The 27,243-nt window shown below is 32.7% G+C and overlaps 4 protein-coding genes across 4 annotated transcripts; all 4 read right to left on the bottom strand.

Moving 5' to 3' along the window:
* Positions 1–3,936: 3,936 nt before the first annotated feature.
* Positions 3,937–10,036, bottom strand: HELRODRAFT_106068 (hypothetical protein; the record flags this gene model as incomplete). The annotated part of the gene is made up of 7 exons (XM_009017386.1): positions 3,937–4,466; positions 4,816–4,918; positions 5,127–5,406; positions 5,498–5,705; positions 5,816–6,063; positions 6,216–6,361; positions 9,853–10,036. The coding sequence occupies 7 exons, from the start codon at positions 10,034–10,036 to the stop codon at positions 4,121–4,123; spliced, it is 1,515 nt and encodes a 504-aa protein (XP_009015634.1). The 3' UTR covers positions 3,937–4,120.
* A 4,112-nt stretch (positions 10,037–14,148) lies between these two features.
* On the bottom strand, positions 14,149–16,112 carry HELRODRAFT_160427 (hypothetical protein; the record flags this gene model as incomplete). The annotated part of the gene is made up of 2 exons (XM_009017387.1): positions 14,149–14,378; positions 16,010–16,112. 2 exons carry the CDS (start codon positions 16,110–16,112, stop codon positions 14,149–14,151), a joined length of 333 nt encoding a protein of 110 aa, XP_009015635.1.
* Positions 16,113–20,164: 4,052 nt separating this feature from the next.
* HELRODRAFT_160428 (hypothetical protein) lies at positions 20,165–22,967 on the bottom strand (the record flags this gene model as incomplete). The annotated part of the gene is made up of 4 exons (XM_009017388.1): positions 20,165–20,235; positions 20,608–20,742; positions 21,260–21,337; positions 22,727–22,967. 4 exons carry the CDS (start codon positions 22,965–22,967, stop codon positions 20,165–20,167), a joined length of 525 nt encoding a protein of 174 aa, XP_009015636.1.
* Positions 22,968–24,563: 1,596 nt separating this feature from the next.
* Positions 24,564–25,698, bottom strand: HELRODRAFT_160429 (hypothetical protein; the record flags this gene model as incomplete). Its single annotated transcript, XM_009017389.1, has 2 exons — positions 24,564–24,703; positions 25,350–25,698. The coding sequence occupies 2 exons, from the start codon at positions 25,696–25,698 to the stop codon at positions 24,564–24,566; spliced, it is 489 nt and encodes a 162-aa protein (XP_009015637.1).
* Between the last annotated feature and the right edge of the window lie 1,545 nt (positions 25,699–27,243).

Here is a 27,243-nt window from a genome sequence, read left to right on the forward strand (position 1 = left end):
ATTGATACATAACTTTAATCTTTTTATGTATATCAAAGTTGTGATACGTATGTAAATGCTATATACTCACACACTAAAATCTTGACATACATTCAGAGTTATTCGCTATACACTTGATATAACGTACATCAACAGGCAACGCAGCTTGTTAAAATAAAATGCCAAATAAAAAAAAGTGAAAAATTCAAAATTTCGAATTTCCAAAAAAAAACTTTTTGTTTATTGATCGTAGATGAATTCAGCAAAGCTCTCATTGTACGAATAGCAGAACATTGGAGCAACAACAACGATGAAAATGTGCAACGATTTTTTCGATTATTAACTCCATACAAAAGCCTCGCTGCAGCAGAAGTTGTTAAAATCTAATAAAGCCTTTTGTAGAGCTTTCATGGTTTAAAAGTTTAAAGAGGGGGTAGGAAGCGTTTCATGTCACGGTCCATCCTGTCTGCAGACCTCGCTGTGTGTGTGCGTGCGTCCTCTTACGCGGCACTGTGCATTTGTGTTTCAGGTCCTATTCAAACAAAATTAATAATTTACCAATTTAGCATCGCAAGATTAGCTAGCAAGAATATAATGTTCATTAATGATTAGTATTGCAACTTTTTCCGTTTTAAATTTAATTTATATTAAATTTTGATGTACATTTTAATTATACAACGTCACCACCTTCAGCAGCAACAATTATACGCGCATTCAACGTATGACTCAAAAGTTCTTCCGATATTGACGTGGACGGCGTGCGTCGTACGATTACAAATGAAATTTTTGATGTCGAGACGGAAATATATCGACATTTAGCACATTGGGACAATTCGAACTTTCAAAAAACGCATCCGCTATCGATACAACTTTTAAAACTAATGTTTTCAAAAAATTCTGCTACTGAAAATTAATGTTTTATTTTACACTGAGTTCATATTTCGTTAATGCTCTAAAATTACAGACTGTCATTTTTTAAAATAAAACAAAGTATATTTCCACGGAACAGTGTCATACATTCCGGCTGTAAATTTTTAATTTTTTCACATATCCACTTTTAGCATTATATTTTTTATAAATGAGATTTTTATTGAAATAATATATATGTATATTATATTATATAAGTTCCTGAAACATTTATGACTTTCCATGGATTCTTTTGGTTGTTGTTCAGATACTTTGCTGCTTTGCTAACTAGGTGTACTAGTTCGTACAATTTTCTTTTTTTGTCAACGAATGTGTTTTCTAATATTTTAATTAGCGTTTCTTTAATAAACAATTATATTTAAAAACAAGCAACGAATTTTTAAATTGAACTCTCTGATAAACTCCATTTAATTCTTGAAAGCGTAAATAGCACAGCATCATTTATACGTTTCTATGCAAAGTTTAGCAATGATACCATGTATGATGTATGGCTTTATATGCATTATAATATTCCCTCGTGTTTCGTTGAAAACTGATTTTCAATCCAATTTATAAAAGCGTATTTCACCTCTTCTTATAACTTCCGTAGAGGCTCAACAGTATCCGTTGTTAAATATACGTTTGATTTGACCACACCATACGTGTCCCATGATAAATTACAACAGCTTCAAACTCACAAGCTTACAACAGTCTCATCATGAATTTGAACCAAGTCACCGAGCAATTCGTGTGCTCATCAATAACTTTTCATTCATCTGATTTGTATCAACTTGCTTTTAATAGTTTTTACCAAATGTTTAATAGTTTTTACCATCAACAGGCGTACTTTATATTTACTATACTGACTGACTGATTATCCACAAAAGTTGAACAATAAAAAAACTTACTGTCTTGCTGTCAATCATTAAGACAAAAGTTGCGTCGTTTCAATAGAAAGAACATTCTGACGTTTGATGTGCATTTGAATTGATTTGGGACGACAACACTGCTTACCTGCTCTCTTGCTACCTACCTGCCTATCTATCTATCTATCTATTCATCCATCCGTCCGTCCATTCATCTATCCATCCGTCTATCTATTCACCATTTACAATTATCTATTTTATCTACCGATCTATATTTGTTGTGACATGAAATTTTGTGCCACAAGTTGTATCGTCTTTGTTCCTCTTAATGCTGTCTTTATTAAACATCATTTTTGTTGATACTAATATTATTGATAACAACAACAACAACAACAACAACAATAATAATAATAATAATAATAATAATAATAATGATAATTGTAAAATAATGATAATAATATAAATAATACTAATCACGGAAAACAACTATATTCAGTTTACTTTGTTCTGAAAAATGATCATTGGTCATTGGGAAACGAAAAACAAAATCTAATTGGTCGAAATAGCAGCCAATGAAAAGCGAGTGTTTGCAATATTATATTTGTAAAAAAAAGTGGATTTAATCTTTGATAATGTTCATTAATTATGTAGGATATGAAAATAATCTTTATGAAACTTGTGAACATTTTGATTCGTCGTCATCATAACTATAATGTAAATTGACCTATCTGTTTCCTGAATGTAAGTATGGGAAGGAGACCATATTTTATACAGTGCAATAATGTATGAATATATACACACACACACAAACACACACACACACACACACACACACACACATATATATATATATATCTGTGTGTCTGTGTATATACAAAACTGCGTTTATAATTTTTTTATAAAATCTGTGATTTGACTTTTAAACAGCATTTTTTAAATGATAAAATTTGTTAACACATTAAAACCGAGCAGGAAGACACAGTGCAGAAATTTTTTCAGTGGCAGAAAAAGAGACGCTCGAATATCAAACATTTGTTGGTGTGATGGATATTGATGTGTCACGAGGTTAACTGAATTGTCCACCCAGATAGCGATAAAGAAATATAATGACCACTTGTGTTTGTGAGTGAGTGTAATAATCATTATGCGTTCGTTCGTACGTTCGTATGTGACCGCATTCATATGCATTATGCATGCAATCATTTGATTGTCAGGTTTGATAACGATAAGCGGGTATAATTGTATTTGTTTTTGCATGTTGCAGCATCTTGTGGATAGAAATTGTAATAAAAGTATATAATTTAAAAATAACAAAATGCTTCATTTATAATATTCTAATTATGAATCTGACGTTCGATCATGTCTATTAAATTAAATTTGTTTCATTTTAATTTGTATGAGGATTTTTTCGTTTTTCGTTATTTAACAATGATTTTCATATGTAAAACTGAATTCATGTTCTTATTGAATGAATACTAAACACAAAATAGTACTATCCTCCCGTAAACATGGACTCAAGCAAATAATTTGATTGAATCAAACCTTATAACGTCTTTCATGTGAATTTTCTTCGCATGTTGAAACGTCTGTTCCGAATAACCCCATGAATCTTCAGTTGATGGATAGCTCGATATCATTGCAATAACTCCTCAGGCTTTCTTACCTGAAGTTCTTCAGTGACATGAACTTTTTTGAATGAACCTTTTAATGCTGACGTGAGCGTACAAACAATTCCATATTATTTTTTGTGAATGATTCGATTTCAAAATACGATAATATCAACCACACACACTCAACACGCACAAACTCATACATATATTTATGTTAAAATATACTAAATATTACGTTTGATATTTTAATAACAAAAAATATCATTACAGCATAATGTTTAGAGACTTAATAACTTTGTCGTAGAACAAATACATGAGACATGAGTCGTATGTATCATCCCGTAACAAAGTATAAGCAGTAGTGATAACAGCAACAAAAAGTAATGCCACTATTTTCTAAGCTTAGCTTGCAACTGCAAGCATATCGATCCAGCTAATTTTGTTAACGATGCAGACATGCTTCTAAACTAACTTAACATTTTGTGACATTGGACTGAACTTTCTTCTTACGAAAAATTTCTCCAGATTTCATTTATATTTCAGTACAAAAAAAATCATCCTATTCTCCAAATAATAAAACGAATTAAGTCGTTAATTGAATCAATTTCTCAAAATAGGTATCATTTTATTCTTAATAGAAAAAATATTGATATAAATACTGTAAATTAAATATTATTATTATTGAAGTATTCAACAATATTCGATATTAAAAAAATCTGTTCGTGAAAATTTTTACATACTACTAACAAATTCAACCAATCAAACGTTTGAAATATTTTTGTTATTTTTATTCTTCATGAACCCCTTGAAAAGATGTCCCGCTGCATCTGTGTTGTTCGTCTTTTCCAACTTTTCCTCGCCTTTCTTCTTCTCTCTCTTCGATTCACCGCTGACGCTCCATTTTTTATCCATACTTTTCTCCACGTCTAGCCAATTTTTCCACACCTCGTAAATGACTTCTGTGGTGGTCACGTGATCTGTATTGTGAGCTATCAGTCTCAGGAGTAGTTCGCCATCTTGCATGAGATACTTCCGGCAAAACCTTTTTATGTTGCGGTTGAATTCGTGCACATCCTCGCTTGCTATCAAGACAATGTAATCTGCCCTGAATGTTTCCAATGATAATTTCATATTAATAATAGTCAGTTGTATGCTTCCTTATTTTCCTCTTACATTCATGACGATTCGTACGTATTTTAGAAATATAACACAACACGTGGTTGCATTGCATTAATAACTAACCAGTTGTCTCGACGACAACAATAAATTTAAAAACAGCATTCAATAGTATAAGCCATGTTCTTATAAACGGCAGCATTAAAGTGAACTTCGAAAACATCTTAGCAGGAAATATTTTAAAATCGTTATAATAACGCTGATCTACATTTCACTAATGAAGTAAGAATTATTTATTAATTAGATGTGAAACAAATATCATGTGACTATCATGTTACCCTCTAATTGGATTGGGTTGTCCATGTGTGTAGGATTTATCATTGGCATTTGATAGTTTCTCTATGGATAGTTTCCCGGATCTCTCTTGTGATACAACTGTGTCTGTGCAGTGTACGAACAAACGCTCAAATGTTATGATTTCCAATTATATTTCATGTCTGTTATATATAATTACGACGTACAAGAATACAAGACCATTAAACAATTTAATTACAACTATATACTTTTATATAGTAAATCGCCTAACAAAGTACTCTTTTCATTATCATAATATAGCAGTTAATCACACAGAGAGGTTATACAAATCTACCGTATGTAGATTTCGGTTGTTTTGAGGCCGGTTGTTGTTCTAAATTTTTTTGTTCTTGTTTCAATCCAGTGGCATCCAGGACATGATTCTTAACAAACCTCTCCCTGTCTGCAGTGCAGAGACTTCTGAGCAGCCACATGAGCAAGCAGCAGGAGGTCGCGACGGCGAGGAACATCATCCAGCACCAGAGGAACAAATAGATCTTCTCGTTGTACGCGTTCACCGGCAGCACGCATTGAAGTGTGAAGTTCTGACGATTCCCCGCATCTAGGCCTATTATCTTTTTGTTTGTTTTGTAATTTGCAGGTTGAAGTTATTACATAACAATTTATAAAAAATTTAAATACGATTGTATTAAGAAAAGCACATACATTGATATCGCAATAAGTTTCCCTTGGGAAAACAACTTCCTCCTCAATGGTCCAATCGATCTTGTCAATAATCTGGGAAAAGAGATGAAATCCAAATTGGAAGAAGTTGGTCGACATGAGTCTTCCGAGGAAATATAACTGGGCGAATATATTTAGCAGATAGAAGATTTTGGATATTATGAAGATGATTACCAAGTAATTGCCAATTCTGAAAGAATTTTATAAACTTTTATAAAAATTTGGTAAAAAAACGTTAATCTATCAAATCAATATTAACTATTTAAATTGATCAATTTATATGAGGAATTGAAGTTTTACCTCGTGCCAACGCACTGCCTCCCCTTGCAACCGCAACAATTTTTCTTTCTTTTCTTTTTATGATCGACCGTGTGGCTTTTAAGAAATCTGTGTATCTGCTGAACAAGCATTTTCATCGTTCGATCTCTCGTCTCCACTTTATCAGTTAATGAAAATGTGTGGGCGGCTGCTAGAATGTTGTCAGCATCGACACCGGACCTGCTGTTCAAACTGTGCCATATGACTGATGGAAGGTAGAATAAAACTGCCTGGAGAATATTCAATAAAAATTAACCATACACTTTCGAGAATAGTTAATTCTTGTACCAACTTGAATTAGCTAGTTAGATGTCACTTCAAAAGTTTTTGCATATTTGTCAATTTTGAGATATTAATTAATTTTTAAATAAAAAACCTCAACCTGAGCAACGAGAACAAAAGGTATCCATTGATAATAAGCAACGGTTTGTTTGTTTGAATTGCGACCAGCCTGCTCCAGTATTGTATCCCACGTTATGTAGTAAGTGTTTCGAATCCAGCAGAAACTCGTCGCAAACTTCTCGTTACCTTTATTAAATAATTTTAAATAATTTTTATTTCAAATGTTTTTAATATATGTAAAAAAGTAAACAATAAGAAGGACTGCAAAAACGGCAATTCGGTAGCTTATTTGGTTATAACCATGTCTCAACTTTACAAACATTCGTGGAGACGTTCGTTCGTGTTAACATGTAACATTTTAAATGAGCATATGAAGAAAGCAAGATTTTAAAAATTTGAATTCAATTACTTTTAATTGCACAAACATTAGGTTTTTGTATCATCAATATTCTAAAAAAAACTCTAGTTGTAGTTTGCACGATCATAATTAATATTTAGTCATTTATTGCATGAAGAACACAAAATTATATCATAAATTTTCAACACAACTATTATTTTGATAGAAAGGTCTTTGCAACGAGAAATGTAATTTATTGATAATTTGAAAACTATGTAGCCAATATGAGGCTCCGGTTTAAGATCATCTTCTCGTTCTCACATCATCTTCTTAACTCTTGTTGAACAATCTTATATTAAATCTGCGTTTGCTTTTTCTGACCCTTTTCTCTGGAATTTACTGAGGCATACATTGATGATGTGGCAGTTTTCTCTTAGACTTGGGACGAACACATACAGCATCTACAGATTTTTTTTGCTGTAGTGAACAAAGCAGGATTAACGTTCGATATAAAAAAATGTCGAATTGCAGAAGAGAAGATACCATCCTTGGGACATGTGGTGGGATCAGGAAAAATTGACATAGATCCCAAGAAGCTACAAAAGCTGCACAATATCCGATCGCCTACTACGAAGAGGGAGGTACGAAAGATTTTGGGATTTTTTAACTATTTCCAGCGATTTATACCACAGCTCGCCAAAAGACTTTCTAGCATTACTGATTTGACTAAAAGCCGAGCAAGTAGTACGATACGATGGACGGTAGAACATCAAAAGAGACTGGACGAAGTTACACAACCATTAAGGAACGCCACCAGCTTATACACTATCGATTACACACGTCCTTTTGGTCTGATTACTGATGCTAGCGATCATACTATTGGTTGTTGCCTAGTACAACAAGATGACATGGCGAAAGAAAGACCTGTTGCGTTCGCAAGCAGGAAGTTTTCAGATGTGCAAAGACGTTGGTCAACCATTGAGAAGGATGCATATGCCATACTGTGGACAATACAAAATTCCGAAGTTGGATTTGTTTGTTCCCGATCTATGTTTATACGCATCCTAATCCGTTGACATATTTGACAGAAACTGCTTCAAAAAGTTCGAAATTGATGAGATGGGTGCTAGCCTTGCAGGAGTGTGATCTACATATCAAATACCGGGCGGGAAGTAAAAACATCGCGGATATACTTACAAGGATGATGATGACCGAAGAGGTGGCTGATGAGGAATGTCGGTAGGATGGGAGTGAATATTCCACCTCGTAGAATATTCAAATTTTTGGGGGAAAGGTATGTCAGGGTTTTAGTTGCGACCGGTAAATTAATATGCAAAGGGTATGAATACATTGTGATAGTGGTGATAGACGAATGGCAAGAAAGCAGGTAAAAATAGCAGCCAATCCGCGGGGTGTACAGAGTTGTTTAAATAAGTAGGCCCGGGAAGTTTGAAAGAAAAGAGAGAAAAAATATAGTTCGGTTGGTGTTGGCGAAAGCTGGTCGGTAGTAATTGGTGGTAAACTAAAAAACTCTCGAAGTTACGCTGGTAGTTCGTGCAGTTAGTGGAAGCAGTTACGTCGGTGGTTGGTACAATTGACGGAAGCAGTTACGTTGGTGGTTGGTACAGTTAGCAGAAGCAGTTACGTCGGTGGTTGGTACAGTTGGCAGAAGCAGTTACGTCGGTGGTTGGTACAGTTGGCAGAAGCAGTTACGTCGGTGGTTATTAAATTCCACAGTAGTCAGGGCAAACCTGATAACGAACGACACGTCAATTCAGCAAACGTGAGTTGACAACGCGTTCGACAGCCTACCTGTCACTTCAGCAGGCGTGAAGCGACAAACGATACGTCAGTTCAGTAACGTGAGTTGACAACACATTCAAAAAGATACACACCAATTCAGCAAACGTGAATTGACAGTGTGCTCAACAAACGACGCGGCATTTCAACAGCGGTGAAGTGACAACACGTCGGCAGTCAACGAGGCCTCCGCCAGAAGCTCCGAAAACAACGTGACAGCCGGTGTCCACATTCGCAGTCATCGCTACATTTCGGGAACGATTATAATTGTTATTGTTGGGAACAGCTGTTGAACCCTTACACTCATCATGATAAGGAAAAAATCTTACAACAAATTGTTGTCGTTGTTAAGTGTGGCATGTTCCCGTAGTAGTTTGCCATCTGCCACCATCACAGCAATCATTACATTGACACCATAGCAACATTTATGTGATTTGATTAGCTGGTGATCAGTTGGAAGCAGTTAAGCAATTAATTTTATTATTCAACCAGCAAAAACAAAGCATTTGCTGTTAAATTCAGCGAGTTACGTAATACAAATTCGCTTGCACACCCACTCAAATCAAGACATTTCTTCTTAAAACTGAAACCTCGAACAAGACAATAATCGCACTTCATGGTTGTTTAATATCTAAAATAATCAGTAGTTGAAGTGGTTGCTGTAAAGGTGAACGTTTAAACGTTTAAGAAGTGCTTGCTGTAAAGGTGATACGTTTAAGAAGGTGCTTGTTTTAAATTAGTTATCTACATTGGTTTGTTTTGAAAATAATTCAAATTAATTATCAATGATGACAAGGTGATTATTTCTCAATATAAAAATTATAAATTTTTCATATAAGATATGAAATATTAAAGTCTTTTTTACTCTCTAATTTTAACCGTATTAGCTGTAAGTTTATTTTACTTTATTTTTAAGGCAAACAACGGCAAGTTAACATATTGAGATGGTTTCATTGAAACACTTGTTCTTAAAATACTTCCACTTAAAGATGAAAAAAATTCATTCTCACTTTAATTTCACGTAGCTTATTATTTGCATACACTCAAATTGAGCAAATTATTCAAGTAATTTAATAAATGCGGACTTCATAAATTAAGAACTAGGCCATGTACTTGCCCACCTAAGCAATAAAGCGTTCTTTGTTAAGTTACTTCGCAGGTTGTTTGTTGCAGTTATTTTAAGAAACATGTTGCGTTAGTGTTGTCAGAGCAGTTAGTATTGCAGTTATTATTAACAACATTTAAAAAATTAGACTACTTATAATGTAATAATAATAATAATAATAATAAGAAGAAGAAATATTCTTAAAATTGTTGATTTTTATAAAAGGCAAGTGTAATCCAATAATCCTTTAATGATCAACAACCTAATCTACAATCAGTCAAGGCATCCAAAGTAGAAGACATTTGGTTCCGCTTCCCAGTGGCTGGGTTTGACTGCGGAAATGTAAAGCGTGCTAGATATAACGCGAATTCACGTACATTGCGTGTTCAGGTAAATCGTTTTAAAACATTGAATTGCGATGAGCAAACAACAAACCTTTAAGAGAGGAGGGTATCATGCATGTTATTGGATTCCTCACGTACTGGTTCATGCTAACGAGCAACGAGAAACAAATCAACATGACAACCGTGTACCTGGAACTCAATCGATCTATTACGTCATCGTCATTGTAGTCACGTGATTTTGGCGCTTTTTTTATTAAACCCACTAGTTTATCCATGGCTAAGTTTATTGGTTCTTTTGATTTACGTTGTCACAAAAAAGTTGAGTTGTTGTTGGGATGTTGTGTGTTATTTGACTTTTAGTCTCCAATAGTGTTTATTATAACTATTTATCTTTTAAATACTACTTCACGCATGATAACAAATGTTAACATTCATTCAAAAGTTACATTCATTCCTTCGCGAGGAAACGTTTTCAAAACTAATTAACATTTAAAAAAATATAATAATTCGGTTTAAGTTGGAGTCCAAGTATTCAAATTATTCAATAGCAAACATGAACTGACGTTACATTATAACATACTTCTATATTATTATACCACTGAATTAAGTATCAGCAGTTTTGAATGTACGACTACGCGTGAACAAGATTACATTTGTAAATTTATTTTATTTGGTATTTACTTACCACTATCCATGTTTAACTAATTAAAAAAAACCTTCAACAATTCATTTTAAATTATTCAAAGTAAGTTGAATAAACGTCTATACCCTGACACACGTTAATACTTATGAAAAACAAACAAGTAAGTGAATTAAATAATTTTTGTCGTTACTGAACTATCGCATTCACATTCATGTTGAAACCTCGTTGAAGCTTTCATTGTTTCGAACCAAAAAATGTTAGGGACATATACACATGCACTTGGTTAATTATAATAAATAAATAAATGTATGCAGACTTCAATTTAATAGTAAGTACATAATAAGACTAATACATATTCATGATTGCTGGATAAGTATCAAACATAAATAATTATAAATACATATAATTCTATTCACTAACTGTTACATACAGTTCATCGGCAAATATAAGCTTCTATAACACATGTGCTGTACATGTTCATTACAAGCGTAGAAATATAGATTGAGCTTATTTAAACAGCGTAAAGATCATAGTGTTGCAAGCTGTTGTATGCATGAGGCGCGTCATCTTATTTATCAGCTTGTGACTCTCTCTTTCTCTGAAGATCTCATTATTATTATTCATTTGCATAGAAAGTCACATATTTCGTATGTATTACATTTTTTTATGTAAATTAACATGTGGAAATAAAAATATTGAAATTAATTAGTTGGGATATTTGTTTAGAACCATATTATTACGACAGTTGGGTGTAAGGTTGTTGTATAATGTATTGTATCAATTCGACGTATAATAATTATACCATTCAAACTCATATAACGCACAAAAGAGGTTTCGCCATTGCATTCACAAACACAAGTTTTTGACAGATTTGCAACCACTTGTTCCGAAAATAAAGGTAAAAGCTTAGTCATGTTTCTCAAGAATTCATTAACGTTATGTAAACGATTTCAAAGAATAAATTGAACTTGTGCAAAATAAAACGCGTAACTTTTTTCCTTTAAAATGTTACCTGAAAACATTATGCAATTAGTCATTTAAATTAGAATATTTAAAATAAGATCAAATCGCAAAAGGACAACCATTAGAAACTCCTCGACCCGTTGAAATTCAAATCTAATTTTGAATGAAAGTTGCTCTGTTTCCCATAGGTTATCTTGCAAAAGCTCAAATAAATGTTTGAATAAATTTTCTCCTCGAAACGTTTAAACACAGATACTTTAATATCATAGTTTTCAATTCAGCAAAAAGGACCAAGTGGTTTAAAATGATTTTAATTGCAGCAGACTACGAACGAATGTCTAATTTTCTATTCTGTCATTTGACTTTGATGATGTTTTAATCTTTCGTATTCTCGATTGAACGGATAAGTGTTATTGAGATATATAAATTATTATCATTAATTGAACTTATAAAATACCGTTTAAATTACAAATTTATAGAAAATATAAATTGCTTCTGTAGAGAATCAGATCAACAGCCGTCCACTACATATCCTCAATAATTTCTTTTTCAACTCATGCCTTTCTTGCTAATTTATCTCTGTTTTTACAGCGATGGTCTGATTGTTTTTTTATTCATTATTATAAAACGTAGTTCGATTAAAAAGGAAGCCCGACACATAGCTTCATTTTCATTTCATACACTTCATTTTCTCAACTTTTGAGTTTCTGGTTTGCTTCATGCTTCCGAAAATAATGATGGCGGGTGAAAGATGTGAGGCGTCTGTTTGTTAAATGTGTTGATGTTGCTCTATTCAATATTATCACGATTGTTTAGTAACTTTCTTTGCATTAACGATAACAATAATAATAATAACAACAAAAACAGTAATAATAATAATAACAACAATAATAATAATAACACTGGCAACAAAGATCAATCAAGCTAGCTAGAATAATTAAATAAATTGTTTAGTTTGAAGTTATGCTATATTTTTTATGCTGTGTCAAAAATGATGTTATTACATTTTGATCAAAAACCAATTGCAAATATACTGAACGTGTTTAATTCATCAACTGTAAAATCACGAATATAAAATAAATAAACACTACTTCTTGTAGTCAGTTAAAACGAGGAATTTTATGTAATTTCAAGCACTGTTCAGTGCATTCTTTATTGCTTTCTACCTTTAAATATAAATGCTTATAAAATTTGCAAAATAACATCAATGCAAAACAAACTTTTACAATTTTGTAATAAAATTAAAAAAAAATAATAATTTAATAAATTTTGAATAATATATATATATATATATAAATTGCGCATTTTAACATAAATATATGCATATGAAAAGTTACTTAAAAACACGATATTTCAATTCAATTATTTCAAATAAATTATATTTTATTATTATTAAATTATTAAATAATTATTTCAAATAAATGAGAAATGATTTGAAAAGGTAACATTTTTCATAGGACAGATGTTATTTATTACACTCACAACACCGAACTATAACTAAGGATAAATAATAATAATTATTATTGTTATATTAACAATAAAAACAATCATAATAATATACCTGAAATAAAAAATATGATGATATTGCTTTTGTGCATTAATTGATAATAAAATTTGTCACAATTCCTTGATATCTTCTTGAACTACAAACATATTAACGCCAAACATTCGGTAGAATTTATAGAATATTGTAAAAATTATGGTCTATCACCAACATATATATATATATATATATATATATATATATATATATATATATATATATATATATATATATATATATATAATTACTTATGTAGTTCAAACATTAAAGGTTATTATTTTTGCAATTATTTTAACATTGTAAAGGTAATGGTTAATGACTTTTAACAATGAAATTAATCATTGTGGACAAGGAGTGGGCAAACTTTTTGCTGTGAGGGCCACATTGAAAACTATTTTACGTTTGAAGGACCGCATTTGTATTTAAAAAGCTAATTTTTTCGACCACCCGGGAGAGAATTTTTTTTTAAATTTTTGGCTCCTTTTTTTGGTCATAATATCTTGTGATGACCTATTTTGGCAAACAAGACCTCGCGGGCCGCATAAAATGGCTTCGTGGGCCACATCGCGAGCCGTTGTTTGCCCAGCCCTGAAAGAAATCATTTCGGGGGGATCAACCTGTTTCTGTTTCATCGTTGAAAAAATTTTTTTTCAAGAATTTGATGTTCCTTGTTGGATTACATATTATCTTTAGATTATTCGTAGTTTAAAATATTTTTAATAAAAATTTTGACAATTTTAACAGCTTATGTCATTAACCCTACAACTCAAACAGTACATGTGTCTAAAAATAAATAAAAACTCGCAGTTAGTTGTAGGTCTATCAAGACCGTGAAGATGACTGTCTGTAGAGATGAAAGGTAGGAAGCTCGTTAGTGATAAATCAATTGCAATAAAATATTTCAGTACAAAAAATTCAATAACATTCAAAAATTTTTAAAAATGTTTTAATAAGCTTTGATTAGTAACTTCGAAAATGCGAAAAGTTTTTCAAAACGTTCGCTGGATGGAGATAGGCAATCGTTTAGAGAATTTCAACTGTTTGATCGGCTGTCGTGTTTGAAAGTACATGTTGCTGATGCTTGTTTTCTACTCCATATTAATTTTTAATTTGTATAATTTATAAAAAAACGATTATCATTATCAGGAGTTTCGCCCTTGCACAGCATTCAACATCAATCACTCAATCAATCAACTACTCAACAATGTTACTAACTACTCAATAATCACATCAATCATTCACTCAAATAAGCCATTCTCTCTATCTCTGCCGATCTCTCCATCCAAATTGAATGACGTAATAACGGCAGCCATGTTGGTTGCGATGAAGAGAAGTATGGCGGCGTAGAAGCCAAGGTCGTAATGAATTTTGTAGCGTGAGGTCGGGAAGGACTGATGCTCTTGCAGATAGTTGGACAGTTCGTTGACCGTCATCATGAAGGACACCAGGCCAAACAGTTGCACAACAGCTGAGAAAGTAATTTGTTGATTTTAAAAAATTCTCTTATTTATAACGATTAATTTTATGTTCAATGACAGATGGCATATGATGACATTTTTGAAAATCAATACTTCGATATTTCATAGTTACGACAAAATTATTTGCAGACGTCAATATCATTACGTGCTCATAAGATGAGATATTTTACAAGTTAGACAATGTGGCACAAAAATGTGAAATTCAGACTAACAACAATGAAGCTTTCAAAATAATGGGACAGTTTTTTTTATTTCTCGGCAAAATAAAAATATCAAGTATCAAATATCAATAAATATCAAAATATCAAATAGGAAATCAAACGAAAACACAACAAGAAAAGAGTTTGTAATTTTGCGCTTGCCTTAGTGTTACAAACATCCACCCACAACCAACTCTCAACAAGTTCAATACATAGTGCTTTAAACCCGCACGACGCTCTTTGTATGCTCACACACACACACACACACACACACACACACACACACACACACACACACACACACACACACACCACATACACACACAAACAGACACCACTGAGTGCATAACATACTTGGGCACAAGTTGCATTATGTACTGTCATTATCGAGCAAACATTCGATTCACGCTTACGGTGAACCAGCAAGATAATGAAAGTGATGGAAATAGGTGCAAAAGTGCAATCTCCACGCTCCAGTAACAACAACAACAACAACTCGATGCAACGCGTAGTAAGTAGTTCGTTCTTTATTTGGCAATATCGTTAAATTCAATTGAATTAGACGTGCTGTACAATGTGTCAATGAGCGTGTGCGAATGTACGTACGTGTGGAATTAGAAAGCGTTCAGATTGAATGTTTTAAATAATTTATTCTAACCTGTTTTAGATATTCCACATAAATTTATTTACAGATAGTTTTTTTTTTACAAAATTAGCGTTTATAAATTTAATGCTCTCTGAAATGTGTGAAAACGAATATGTGTGTGAGTAATTGTAAAACTTTACGAACCATTTGATGGGGTGCAACATTTATGAATGATGAACTTGGCAAATATTGATATTAGGTATTAGTAGGAATCATTATTTGTCTTCATTATTTCACTTTATTATTTGTCTCTCCTTCTATATATACACAGTATATATAGAAGGAGAGACAAATAATGAACAGTTCAATTAGGTAGGTTTCAAAAAGTTATTTGAATGGTCTCAATGGATCTATCAACACATCTTTAATAAAGTTAGTTTTTCCTTACCTTTGTATCTTGCTCCACAGGATTGCAAAATTATATCCAAAGTTACTTAAAAGTTTCTTTGACTGAAAAAACTTGATTAACTCAAATGTATGTTCATAGCTCTTCATTTGACAAGGCCATAGAAGCGACGATATTAGTGTACAATCTTGAAGTTTAAACAACATTTACAATTGGATGATATTTTTATTCTACATTACTCTAGCTCTGTCAAATTCAAGTTGCTTACATGTTATTCAACACGTGTAATTAAAAACTTTTGTGCCAAGCTGTAATAGTACTATCCACGCCACAGGACATTTACAATTGGATGATATTTTTATTCTTTATAACTCTAGCTCTGTCAAATTTGAGTTGTTTACATGTTATTCAACACGTGTAATTAAAAACTTTTGTGCCAAGCTGTAATAATACTATCCACGCCACAGGACTTTGCACGCGCAAGCACCGAACCATGCGAATATGAGTTTCGCACAGAGAGTATTCGAACCATGTTTTTGCGTAATAGCAGTGCGAGACATGACACCTCTACGACTGAGCTAGCTCGGTGACCATGGCTGGATGATGATGCTTGTTGATTGAATGGAAGATGTTTATTTTTATATAATTCTAATTTAACATTTCTATTCGTTTTTTTCTTATGCTTGCCACACAGGTAGACATTTGAACGTATGAAGTGTATAATTTATTATTTTGTATCTTGAAGACATTTAATAGGGCGTTTATTTACAAACTTGTAACGTTATATGCCTGTGCAAACACGAGTTCCATGCACAGCGATATTCTGCCTTCAGGTTTGTTTGTTTGCTTGGATATTACACTGATAATGTTGCGTGTGCTGTGCATGTGTCTGTTTGCGTTTGTGTGTGTGTGTGTTTTGGTGTGTGTTTGTGTGTTAAAGACGATCAAATTTCAGTAGCAAATTGGAATAACGTCTTTCACGGAGGTATACGGGGTTGCTTTCGCCTTTTTTCATTACTTTATGTAGTTGTTTTAGTTTCATCTTAATAAATATATAAAGAAAAGGGCAGCTAAAGGCTCATACGCAGAAGCTGATGTAACTGGCAATTTTAACAAATATAAATGGAGTAAGTAATCTAAACGAAATTGAGGTCTGAACTACAAAGAATAATAAAATATTTTGCAGAAATTTCTTAAATTTAAACAAATAATAAATCATTGCTAAGAACTTCAACACTGGAACAGAAAAAGTATTGGAATGCTAACCAATGATCAGTTTGACACACACATACATAAGATAAAAGTATGTTTGGTAGTTTAGTCTGTTCGGTTAAAAAATTATTTACTAATCTACCAAAAGTGTGATATCAACACTATATTATTTTTCTGGTATTTAATTTTGTATGGAAGTTTGTTGAAATTTGTATACCGTCTCATTCGATTATTTATATGTAGCTGAGCTCGATTGTCAGTTCTTCGATTTTTTTATGCTATTTATAAATTTAAATAGTGTCAATCTACTTGGAAGTTTGCCACAGAGAAAGCGTCCCTAACTCATATTAGTTTATGAACTTTTAACAAGCAGTTGATTATTTGTTGCTTATTAGGAGCAATTCACGTTCATCATGTTGGCTGAATGCACTTAACTATGTGATGGGAACCAACAATTTCTTAAATTGACCATTACCCAGAAATTTAGCGTGTGTACATGTGCGTGTGAAGTATGTGGTCTGTGTGTGTGTATGTGTGTGTGTGTGTGTGTGTGTGTGTGTGTACGTGTGCAATGGGCATGTTTAATCACTTTTGTGTATTCAAGACAAGTTTGTGTAAGTGTCGCTTCTATGTGGAAGAATGTTTGCTGAATTATTTTACAGCACTGCTTATAACTTTATAGAATTGGTTAAGTACCAAATATTTTTTACAAAAAATTGGTTAAATTAAATTTTTTATTTAATAGGTTTCTGGTAAAATTATTAATTTTGAAAATGTTAATGATGACGATTGTAATAACAGTTCAAATGGTGATAGTGATGTCGTCGAGGAGAATTAAAGATGGAACGATACAGTAAATAATAAGATGAAGAAGATGATGACACTGACGATGACTGTAAGCAATGAGAAGATGAAGATACCGATGACGATGATAACTGAAAGTATGATGAGTTTGTAGTGATGATGGTGGAAGCGCGCGTTTGATCAGCGGGACGTTATTGCCGATGTTTTCAGTCAATTCGTGATCGCAATGCTTATAAGCAGGAAGTTCTCTTTCCTGCGTAATACTCGCGCAACAACAACAACAATCATAATAATTATAATAATAATCATAATTATAATCATATTAATAATAATCATAAAGATGAAGGATAAAATTATTTTTATAAATCATTATTTAGTTTATAACATAACGTAACGTAACGTAACATTACCCAACACAGCATAACATAACACAACAACAATAGTTTATACAACAGGTCTTGATGCAGATATTTTGACCCACCGGCTTAATTGCTACCTGCGAAGCTCCATGATTTTTTCCTAAAAAAAAACTTAGAGATCTCAACCTCTTAGTCAACAGTCACTTTTTTTTACATCTTATACATTTCTATACCATTATTACTTTCAAATCAAAATCAACAATCAGCTCCTTCCAATAGAGCACAATCCAAAAATATAAGCCTGACGTTCGACACAATGCTGTCATTCTCTCTACATCACAAGTTGACAGCATTCAAGGCCTCTAAAAAATAATATTTTAAAGACGTTCAGCGGTACCTCCTTCGGCCAGGACAATGAAACCACTGCAGACATACAAAACCATCTATCGCACCAGAATCGAGTATGCCTGCCCTGCCTGGTCCCCGCTGTCATCCAACACCAGTTTCAACCGGCTCCAACGTTCTCAGAATGCTGCTCTACGTGTGATCACAGGCTGTCATATCATCGCATCATAACAGAATCTGCATTCGAAACGCCAAATGCTGTCAGTGAAGCAGCACTCGGAACTTCTCTTCTCCAAATTTTCACTACAATACCATAGTCCAAGCTACTGTGCCACATCAGCACAACTCAGCCACAACCTCAACATGAAAAACACCCCAACTCAAGATAGTCACAGAAGGTAGAAGAAGTCTTACCCGACACCATCAACAGAGTTTCCCTGAAAGCAGCATCCTCCATTCTCCCTTGCCCAACTCCGTTCTGGTCATAGCATTCTTCTTAACAGCCTTAGAATGTCCATTTATTGTATCATTTAAAGAGATAATAAATTGATAGGACCATGATATAATAAACGGTCAGGACAAAGCAAAATAAAAGCACTTTGCATACACAGAGAATTGTAAAGCTTTGATATACCGCTATATAAGCGCTGATAAGTAAAATCGAAATATGGCTTATACGCTTCACCATGGACAGCAACGATTTTCTTTATTAATTTTAATAAATTGGATAATAATTCTAAAATTACTATTAGAAATATTAGAAAGCTCAATCGTAAACTTTCTAAAGCTAGAAAAAGGTACGGTTGGCCAGTACGAGTACGTAAAGTATGCCATCTCTCACCCCGACCAAAGGCGCATAAATGTGAACACCTAACTCGTTCTAGGCTAAACGTGTTTTGTCTCTTATGGGACTCATCAGTGTGCCCGAGTTGAAACACCAACTTAGTGCAATTACAATCTCAGTACGAGCTACTCGTACCGGCCAACAGTACCCGCAGAAGCTGGTCGGAAGTTCTCACCCTATATATATATATATATATAATTAATTAAAAAAATAAAGTAAATATATATATATATATATATATATATATATATATATATACCATCGGACCTCCGTATAACGAACTTTTCTACAGCGAAAATCTTTGAAAAATGAACTTTTTTATGTCCCTTGGAACTTTACATATAAAACTGGTTCTATAAGACGAAAATAATTTCTCTATAACGAAAACAATTTCAGAATGTTAGAAGAAATATCTGACAATTTTGAAAAAAATAATTGCTGAACATAGTAAACTGTAAGTAACATCTTTGCATTACTGCTTTACGCATATTGTTATATAATATACATAATGCATGTACCTACATATTATTATATATTAGGTTATTTTATCTGTTTTCTGCAATTTTACTATGCATTATTACTTTTTGTCATAAGCATAAATGATTAAAAGGTTGTTTATCAAAAATATTTAGCATATAAACACTTTCTGAGGAATATAGAATTTTTTTCCTGAACAAATTCTATAGAACACAATTTCTATCTATGTAGATATATATATATATATAAATATATATATATATATATATGTGTGTGTGTGTATGTGTGTGTGTGTGTGTGTAATAAAGGGGGATATACAAATAACCCAATAATAATAATAATACACAAATGCATATATATATATATATATATATATATATATATATATATATATATATATGTGTTGGTAATAGACCATAATTTTTACAATATTCTATAAATTCTACCGAATGTTTGGCGTTAATATGTTTGTAGTTCGTTTTTTCGATTTTTCTCACTAAAGTTTTTTGGTGAACGTTTAGTTTATTAAAATTCAAAATAAACTTATTTTTCGAATTCATGCTGCAAATAAGGCCATATTTCGATTCCAAATGAATCATCATCAGTGCTCCTTGCTGTATATATAGGGAAATATTGACTTTGTCAAGATGAACTTTGACGTTGTAAAAATTAACTTTGGTGTTGTAAAATTGAACTTTGATGCGAATTAACGCCAAACATTCGGTAGAATTTATAGAATATTGTAAAAATATATATATGTGTATATATATATTTATATATATATAAATAAATATATATATATATATCATTATATAATATTAGATCAAAAAAATACTGAATTAGATGAGCAAAAAAACATCACATACGTTGAACAAAGTTTTTCCCAACATGCTAACTAATAAAGATACTTTCCCACATGCTAACAAAAATTATTTGAATAAAATTTTCACTCTTGAACAAACTTCATAATTTTCGGCAAAACGAACCTGATGCTCCAAGCATGAAAGTGCAAATGGTATTCCTCACTTTAGCTGTTACACAATTTAAAACATTCATGTAGCAAACCAGTGGAATGAGGATGCAGTTGATAATCCCTGATGCATGCGTGGCAAGGAAACCACCTGGAAAAGAAATAGTCGTGTAAATGTGTTGTAACCAATGTTACAAATTGAGAGCAGCAAAGTTAGTTATTGTGTTATTTTGTTACACACACACTCACACACCGCACACACGTTGATGAATCTAATTTATAGCCGCAATTTATAAAAACAATATCAGCTAAAATTCAAACGAAACAACAGTTTAAACAAAATAAAAATTAAACAGTTTTCATGTTTATTTTTTTTCACAAATCTACTTTACCAGTTTTTCATCATTACTCATGATGATATTTTTGCTTTATAGAAAAATTTGCATTTGTCATTAACCACCACCATTTCCTTTTTCCAAAAATAATTTCCATTAAAATCCCTTGCCTACCTCAACTCAATTCACAACCTTCTGTCGTTTAAAAAAGTATTAATACCATATAGAATGGTAACAGTAAGACACTATATGATGTAATATAAAACCTAACATCAAATTTCATGTTATTGTAATGAGTTGGCATTGACGTCTGTCTGTACGACGAAATTAAACCTTTGTTTTTTTGTTTGTAGATACGTCTTGTCTTGCACGTGTTGGTACATTTCATTTGTTTTATGAGCCTTTTCTTACCTGCGTTCGTGTCAGTGTTTCATCAGATCAAATTGATCCGATGCTTCTCTGTGTGTTTATCTCTGATTCATTTATTTATTTCGACAACTATTATATTTTCTTCTGCGTTCAATTTCCATTCCACATATCAGAATCAGCCAACCACTTCAACTTCTTCTACTCTTATTTTTCTTTCCCAATTCACCCGCCAATCAACGAATGAATGGATGAAATGCGGAGAGAGAGAGAGAGAGAGAGAGCTTGTGTGAAACGCGCTAACGATATTACTTCAACGTGCAAGCGTGCAATTGAGGTAATTGGAGATGTCATTATGCCATGCCACCGTGTCTGCTTTTCCGTCCACTCCTAAATCTTCGTACTCCAACCTACATACTCTATTTGATGCTCGGCGTTTTTTGCGTTATATATATATATATATATATATATATATATATTTATAAAGTTCTGAAAAGGACGGTAAATATATGAAAAATATTTTATTATTATGTAAACAATTAATGTACCTCTTGTGGCCACTTTAACACGCAACAAGCGACTAATATCGTGGCTTGAAGTTTGCTTTAAAAAATATTTCCTAACGTATTATTACATACGCGTGCAGATGGACATGTATACAAACGCAAACAACACGCACCACACACACACACACACGCACACACATACACACACAAACACGCACACACACATATATATATATATATACATATACATATATGAATGGTATACGCAGTAGAAGTCTGCTTGAGCCGCATTGGAACTTAGCAGGGTGTCGGGGTTGGATGAAAATTATGCGACTCCGGCTCTCAAAGGTTTCAGACTCCATATGCGACTTTCAGAAATATTGTTTAACTTTTGCATCTTAATTTACATACTAGCGTTTATTTCTAGTATTAAAGATGATAGCATATCGTTACGCATACTTATCTTCTAATAAACATAATCATGAAAATATATTTTCAAAATGAAAAATGAAAAATTTTCTAATTCATATTACTCTACGGAATCGGATAAAAAAATATCCGACTTCGACTTCAACTCCGACTTCTCAAAAATTACGACTTCGGCAAAAATCTCCGATTCCGATCAACTCCAACACTCTTTAATGTATGTATGTCTGTGGTGTGTGTGGTGTGTGAATTTATGTGGTGTATGTATGTGTGTGGTGTGTAAATGTGTGTGGTGTGAATGTGTGCACTTTTGTGTAGTTTGTTTTAGCGGATCGGTTTCACTTAATCTAAATTGTTCTAATCTGTAATTGCTGTAATCTAAATACAGCAGCGAATTATGTAACGTACGCGTTAATTAACAACCACTTGTTTATAAAAGATAATAGTCATACACTCATAACAAATTGGTTCAACACACAAAATGTTACACATTGACAGATACCTGAAATGGTCTCAATTTGTTCAAAAATTAGTTGGACACTGTCATCCCAACACAGCCTGCTAATTCTTTTTCCAACTGTAGTTCCAAGTTCTTCATTGTTACTAACATCAACATCCCTCTTGTCGTTGTTATTATAGCTTATGTCATACTTACTGCTATTATGATTGTAATTGTCGTTGTCATAATTAGTAATGTTTGAAGTTTTCGAAATGTTTGTAGGGGGTCCTAACGCTGTTAACATTTCCGTCGTCGAATGCGATGGATGAATCATCATTTGGGCCGTCGTTGTTGCGTCCCTATTCAACAGCCTTGATGTGAAAGCTATGATGGAAAAATTAAAACTCGCACTATTAGTGTTAATCGTCGTTGTCTTTGTTATTTTTGTTAATGTTGTTGACAATGTTGTTGCGGTTGGTGTTGAAATGGTGTTTGTAGTTGATATGTCAGCTGCTGAGAATGTTGTTGCGGAGATTGTAGAACATTTGACTGGATGTCTGTTGTCTTGTAGTAACTTCACAATTAAACCTGACAAGAAATAAATGCATGGACTTTTAAATTAAAAGAGTATCTATACTAGGAAAAAAATGAAATAATTAAAGATTGAATCCTGTAAGATATAATCAGACTTGGTCCGGGCCTGCTAACTGAAATTGCTGCGTTCTATATGATAGCTTCATATAATGTTTTGTATATAATACAAACAAACAGAAACAGCAAAATCGTTACATAAAGAATCTATATGTACTTACTTATTTAATGGTTATATAATATTAATTTTAACATCACATTTCTACAACGAGCGAATTCAATAACAATATCCGAGCAAAAGCTCAGTTAGGTTCGCTGACAAAAGTTTTGAATTTATTCTAACAGCACAATTATTTTTGGAAACGTTTGAACACACAAATATGGCGATGGTGTTGGATCACATAACACAATTACTTTAATATTTACAAACAGCTGGAATGGATACACTACAAGATGGTTCAAGACTCTATCAATGAATTAAACAGAGTATAAAAAAATTTAGATTCCATTTTTTGGAGCTAAAAATTTTTCAAAATTTGCAAATTTCAAGTTAACTAAAAAAATCTTGACATTGAGGTGCGGATTGTTAAAAAAATTACAGCCTACTAACCACTTGGAAGTGCGAAATAAATTTTGTGGTAATGTTCACAGCGTGGCTATGTATCAAGTAATCAATAGTTTTAAACAGACTCGCTGAGCATGACAATATTTAAGCTGAGTTATCTTGTTTAATTTCAAAGAATTTGGCAGAATTTTGAAAAAAATGCGTCTGCATTGGTTGCTGAACATATTTGATTTTCATTTGTTCGTTATATTATATTGATACCGTATCAGTATCACTCTAGTTTGCCAACGGATATTTTATTAATAATAAACAATATTTTCCTGAACGACATTTTGCCAGATAACATTTTCCCAAATGATATTTATAATATTTACAATTTTTGAAAAAACCTGCATTACCATACGATCCTGAAAATGACGTAATTCATGCATTTGAAATGTTAACTGGAGGCTAATTATACAAGATCGGGAGATGGAAATTGTCCAAGAATTGTTAGGTTGCGTGGATAACAATTATACTGGCTGGCCTGCTTTCAGTAAGATTCGACACATTCCATAACTTTTTTAAAGATTTCAGAAATTGGTACATTGCCGTTCAAAAATGGAATTTCCCAAAACGATAAGAATGGCCGAAGAAGAACGGTATCGATAGTTCGTTCAGTTGATGTGAGCAAATCGTACAATATAACAAATTGAGCAAATTTCTATAACAAATTATTTTATTGAAAATTTTATTTTTATTCGTTTAAATAAAGAATGACTTGTAATAAGAATTTCGTAGCCCAAAAATAAGATGCCAGGCATTATTTGCAGAAGACATCAGGCAGGGAACGGACAAACTTGTAACTCGATAACCTATGTATTTGTTTTTCGTATTTGCATACTCTGTTTTATTTGTGTTTGCATTCCGTGTCTGTATTTGTATATCGTGTTTGTTTAGTGTTTGTATTTGCATGCAGTGATGCTTCTCTGCGTATTATTTAGCTGGCGCCATTCATCTACGGCATGCCTTCACAAAAGTTAAACTTCCAAGCCACTGAACAAACAGCTCGTATCTTGCTTAGGATTTGCATTATATAAATTAATTGTTCAATTAAATTTCTGAATGACAATTCTTCAATAATTTTGTTTTCTAAAATTTTTATAACAAGTTAATAAATATATAAAGTATTTTCAACAAGGTACAAAATGCCTAAATATGAATTGTACACATGTATCAGATACATTTCAACGAGTGCGTAAATAACATCAGGGGCCAGGCACCAGCAAAACTTCGCATGGCCTGTTCAAGCGTACAGCTTCAAACGTTTCTTAAAAAATCTTCCATGAAAGTGTCGTGATGTTGTCATTTCATGTCATTATTATGTCTCATATTTTAATTCAAACTTCTTAGTTTCAGTAAAAAACATGGATGTAAGTTTTTTCAACTGCAAAAGTTTTCAGCTTATCAGTTTATTAAATTAAGTTCAACATTTTCTTAAAATATTTTCACCGTGTAACGAACAAATAAATTAAACATTAAATTAACTACCTTCGACGAGCTTCTTGTTGGATGCCGGAAGATTCGATGAATTGAAGCCACCATGTTTCGAAGCTCCTGCCGTTACGATATTACGCAGAAGATATTTCTCCTGGACGTCCAACTCGAAAAATATGTCAGACGAGTGCGGGTCGTCGCCGAAGTGAATTGCATCTGTGCGATCCAAGGACGATGAATGAACTGATGAAAGCGGTTGCACGTGCAGTTGGAACTTGGAGAATGGGAAAAGCAGAGTGAAGTCGTACCATTTTTGAAAGGTTAAGTAGAAAAGTGCCATGACAAAACTTGATAGAGCAATTTCCCGAACGTTTTTTCGCAGTTGAATGATGAAATTAGTCATTGTGGTTGGACTGGAAGACGCGGTGCAATTGATGAAGGCATTATGATGGATGGTCAGACGCAGATGTGAATGAGGATTTTCTACTTCCATTCATGTTTGCATTATATAGTCGGACTATATATGACATGTGTGTGTGTGTTTATGTATGTATGTAAATGTATACGCATATATGTATGTATGTATGTATGTATGTATGTATGTAAGTATGTATGTATGTATGTATGTATGTATGTATGTATGTATGTATGTATGGATGTATGTATGTATGTATGTATGTATGTATGTATGTATGTATGTATGTATGTATGTATGTATGTATGTATGAGAAGAAAATAATGGCAATTAGTTGAATGATCCACTTCAGTTAAAGTCTGCATGAATTTTACCTAAGGCTTCATGGAACATTCTTCTCTCAACCTCTGTACTCACTCACATTCACTCTCACACGTGCACATTCACACGTGCACATTCACACGTATACACTTAGCGTACACATTCACGTGAAATAAATGAAATACCTGGCAGAAATGAACGAGATATGTAATCATCTGATGTATTCGAGGTGTTTGACCTTAGTCTTATAATAAAGTCTTATTAGGATAACCCAGTTTGATTCAATTTTAAACACTATTAACACGGTGAGATTTATTCACAAAATGATTAAAAAAACAAATAATGAAGTGGGGTAAAATTAATTAAGTTTAGTGAGAAATTTTAAAGTGCCAAGTTAACCCGCGGACGCCCGAATTGTGTCTTTTTGCAGACGTGCAAATATTAGCAATTGTGAGGAACTTTTTGAAAAATTTCCTGCTGCCTGGGGCATACGCAAACAAAGGAATTCCATTTCTTCCGTTTATTTTCGTTAAATTCTTTTTCACGTTTTAATGTTTTGTTTCAGTTAATACTTATTTTTGTTTCTATACTCGATTTTATTATATTTCTTTGAAATTTGTTTAGAAATCATTTTTATAGAGAAACCAAAAAAGCGTAAGTAAAATTATTACAAGATGTTTTAATATAAAATTTGTTTTCAATGCTTTAAATAAGTAGCAATATTTCTTGAATGAGTTTAAAAAAAGCTGTTTTTATCTGTGATATATAAAAAAATGTAGGAAAAACATTCGTTCAACTAAAAACATCATAAAAGAAAATAAACGTCAGTTAGGATGATGACTTGTCAATATCACGTGATGCTGATGTTGACGTCACTGGACGCATGAGCCATCGTCATTCTCAAGTTCTCTTTAACAGGCTGATCGTCTGAACATTTTTCAGCACATTTAAGTTATAAAATAAATTCTGATTAGTTTTTTTTATGTGAATTTAAATGCATTAACATTAACACAAAAAATATCATCGTCACCATCATCAAAGAGCTCATCAACTGTTATCATAACCATCTTCTTCTTCACCAGCATAGTCATTATCCTCATCATCATCCTCTTCTTCCTCATCACTTGCACGCCCTTGCTAATTGTTTTCCTGGCACACGGAACACACTCGTACGATCGATTTTCATTTCAAAATATTTACACAACATCCTCC

The sequence above is a fragment of the Helobdella robusta genome (assembly GCF_000326865.2).
Source record: "Helobdella robusta unplaced genomic scaffold HELROscaffold_2, whole genome shotgun sequence".
Lineage (NCBI taxonomy): Eukaryota > Metazoa > Annelida > Clitellata > Rhynchobdellida > Glossiphoniidae > Helobdella > Helobdella robusta.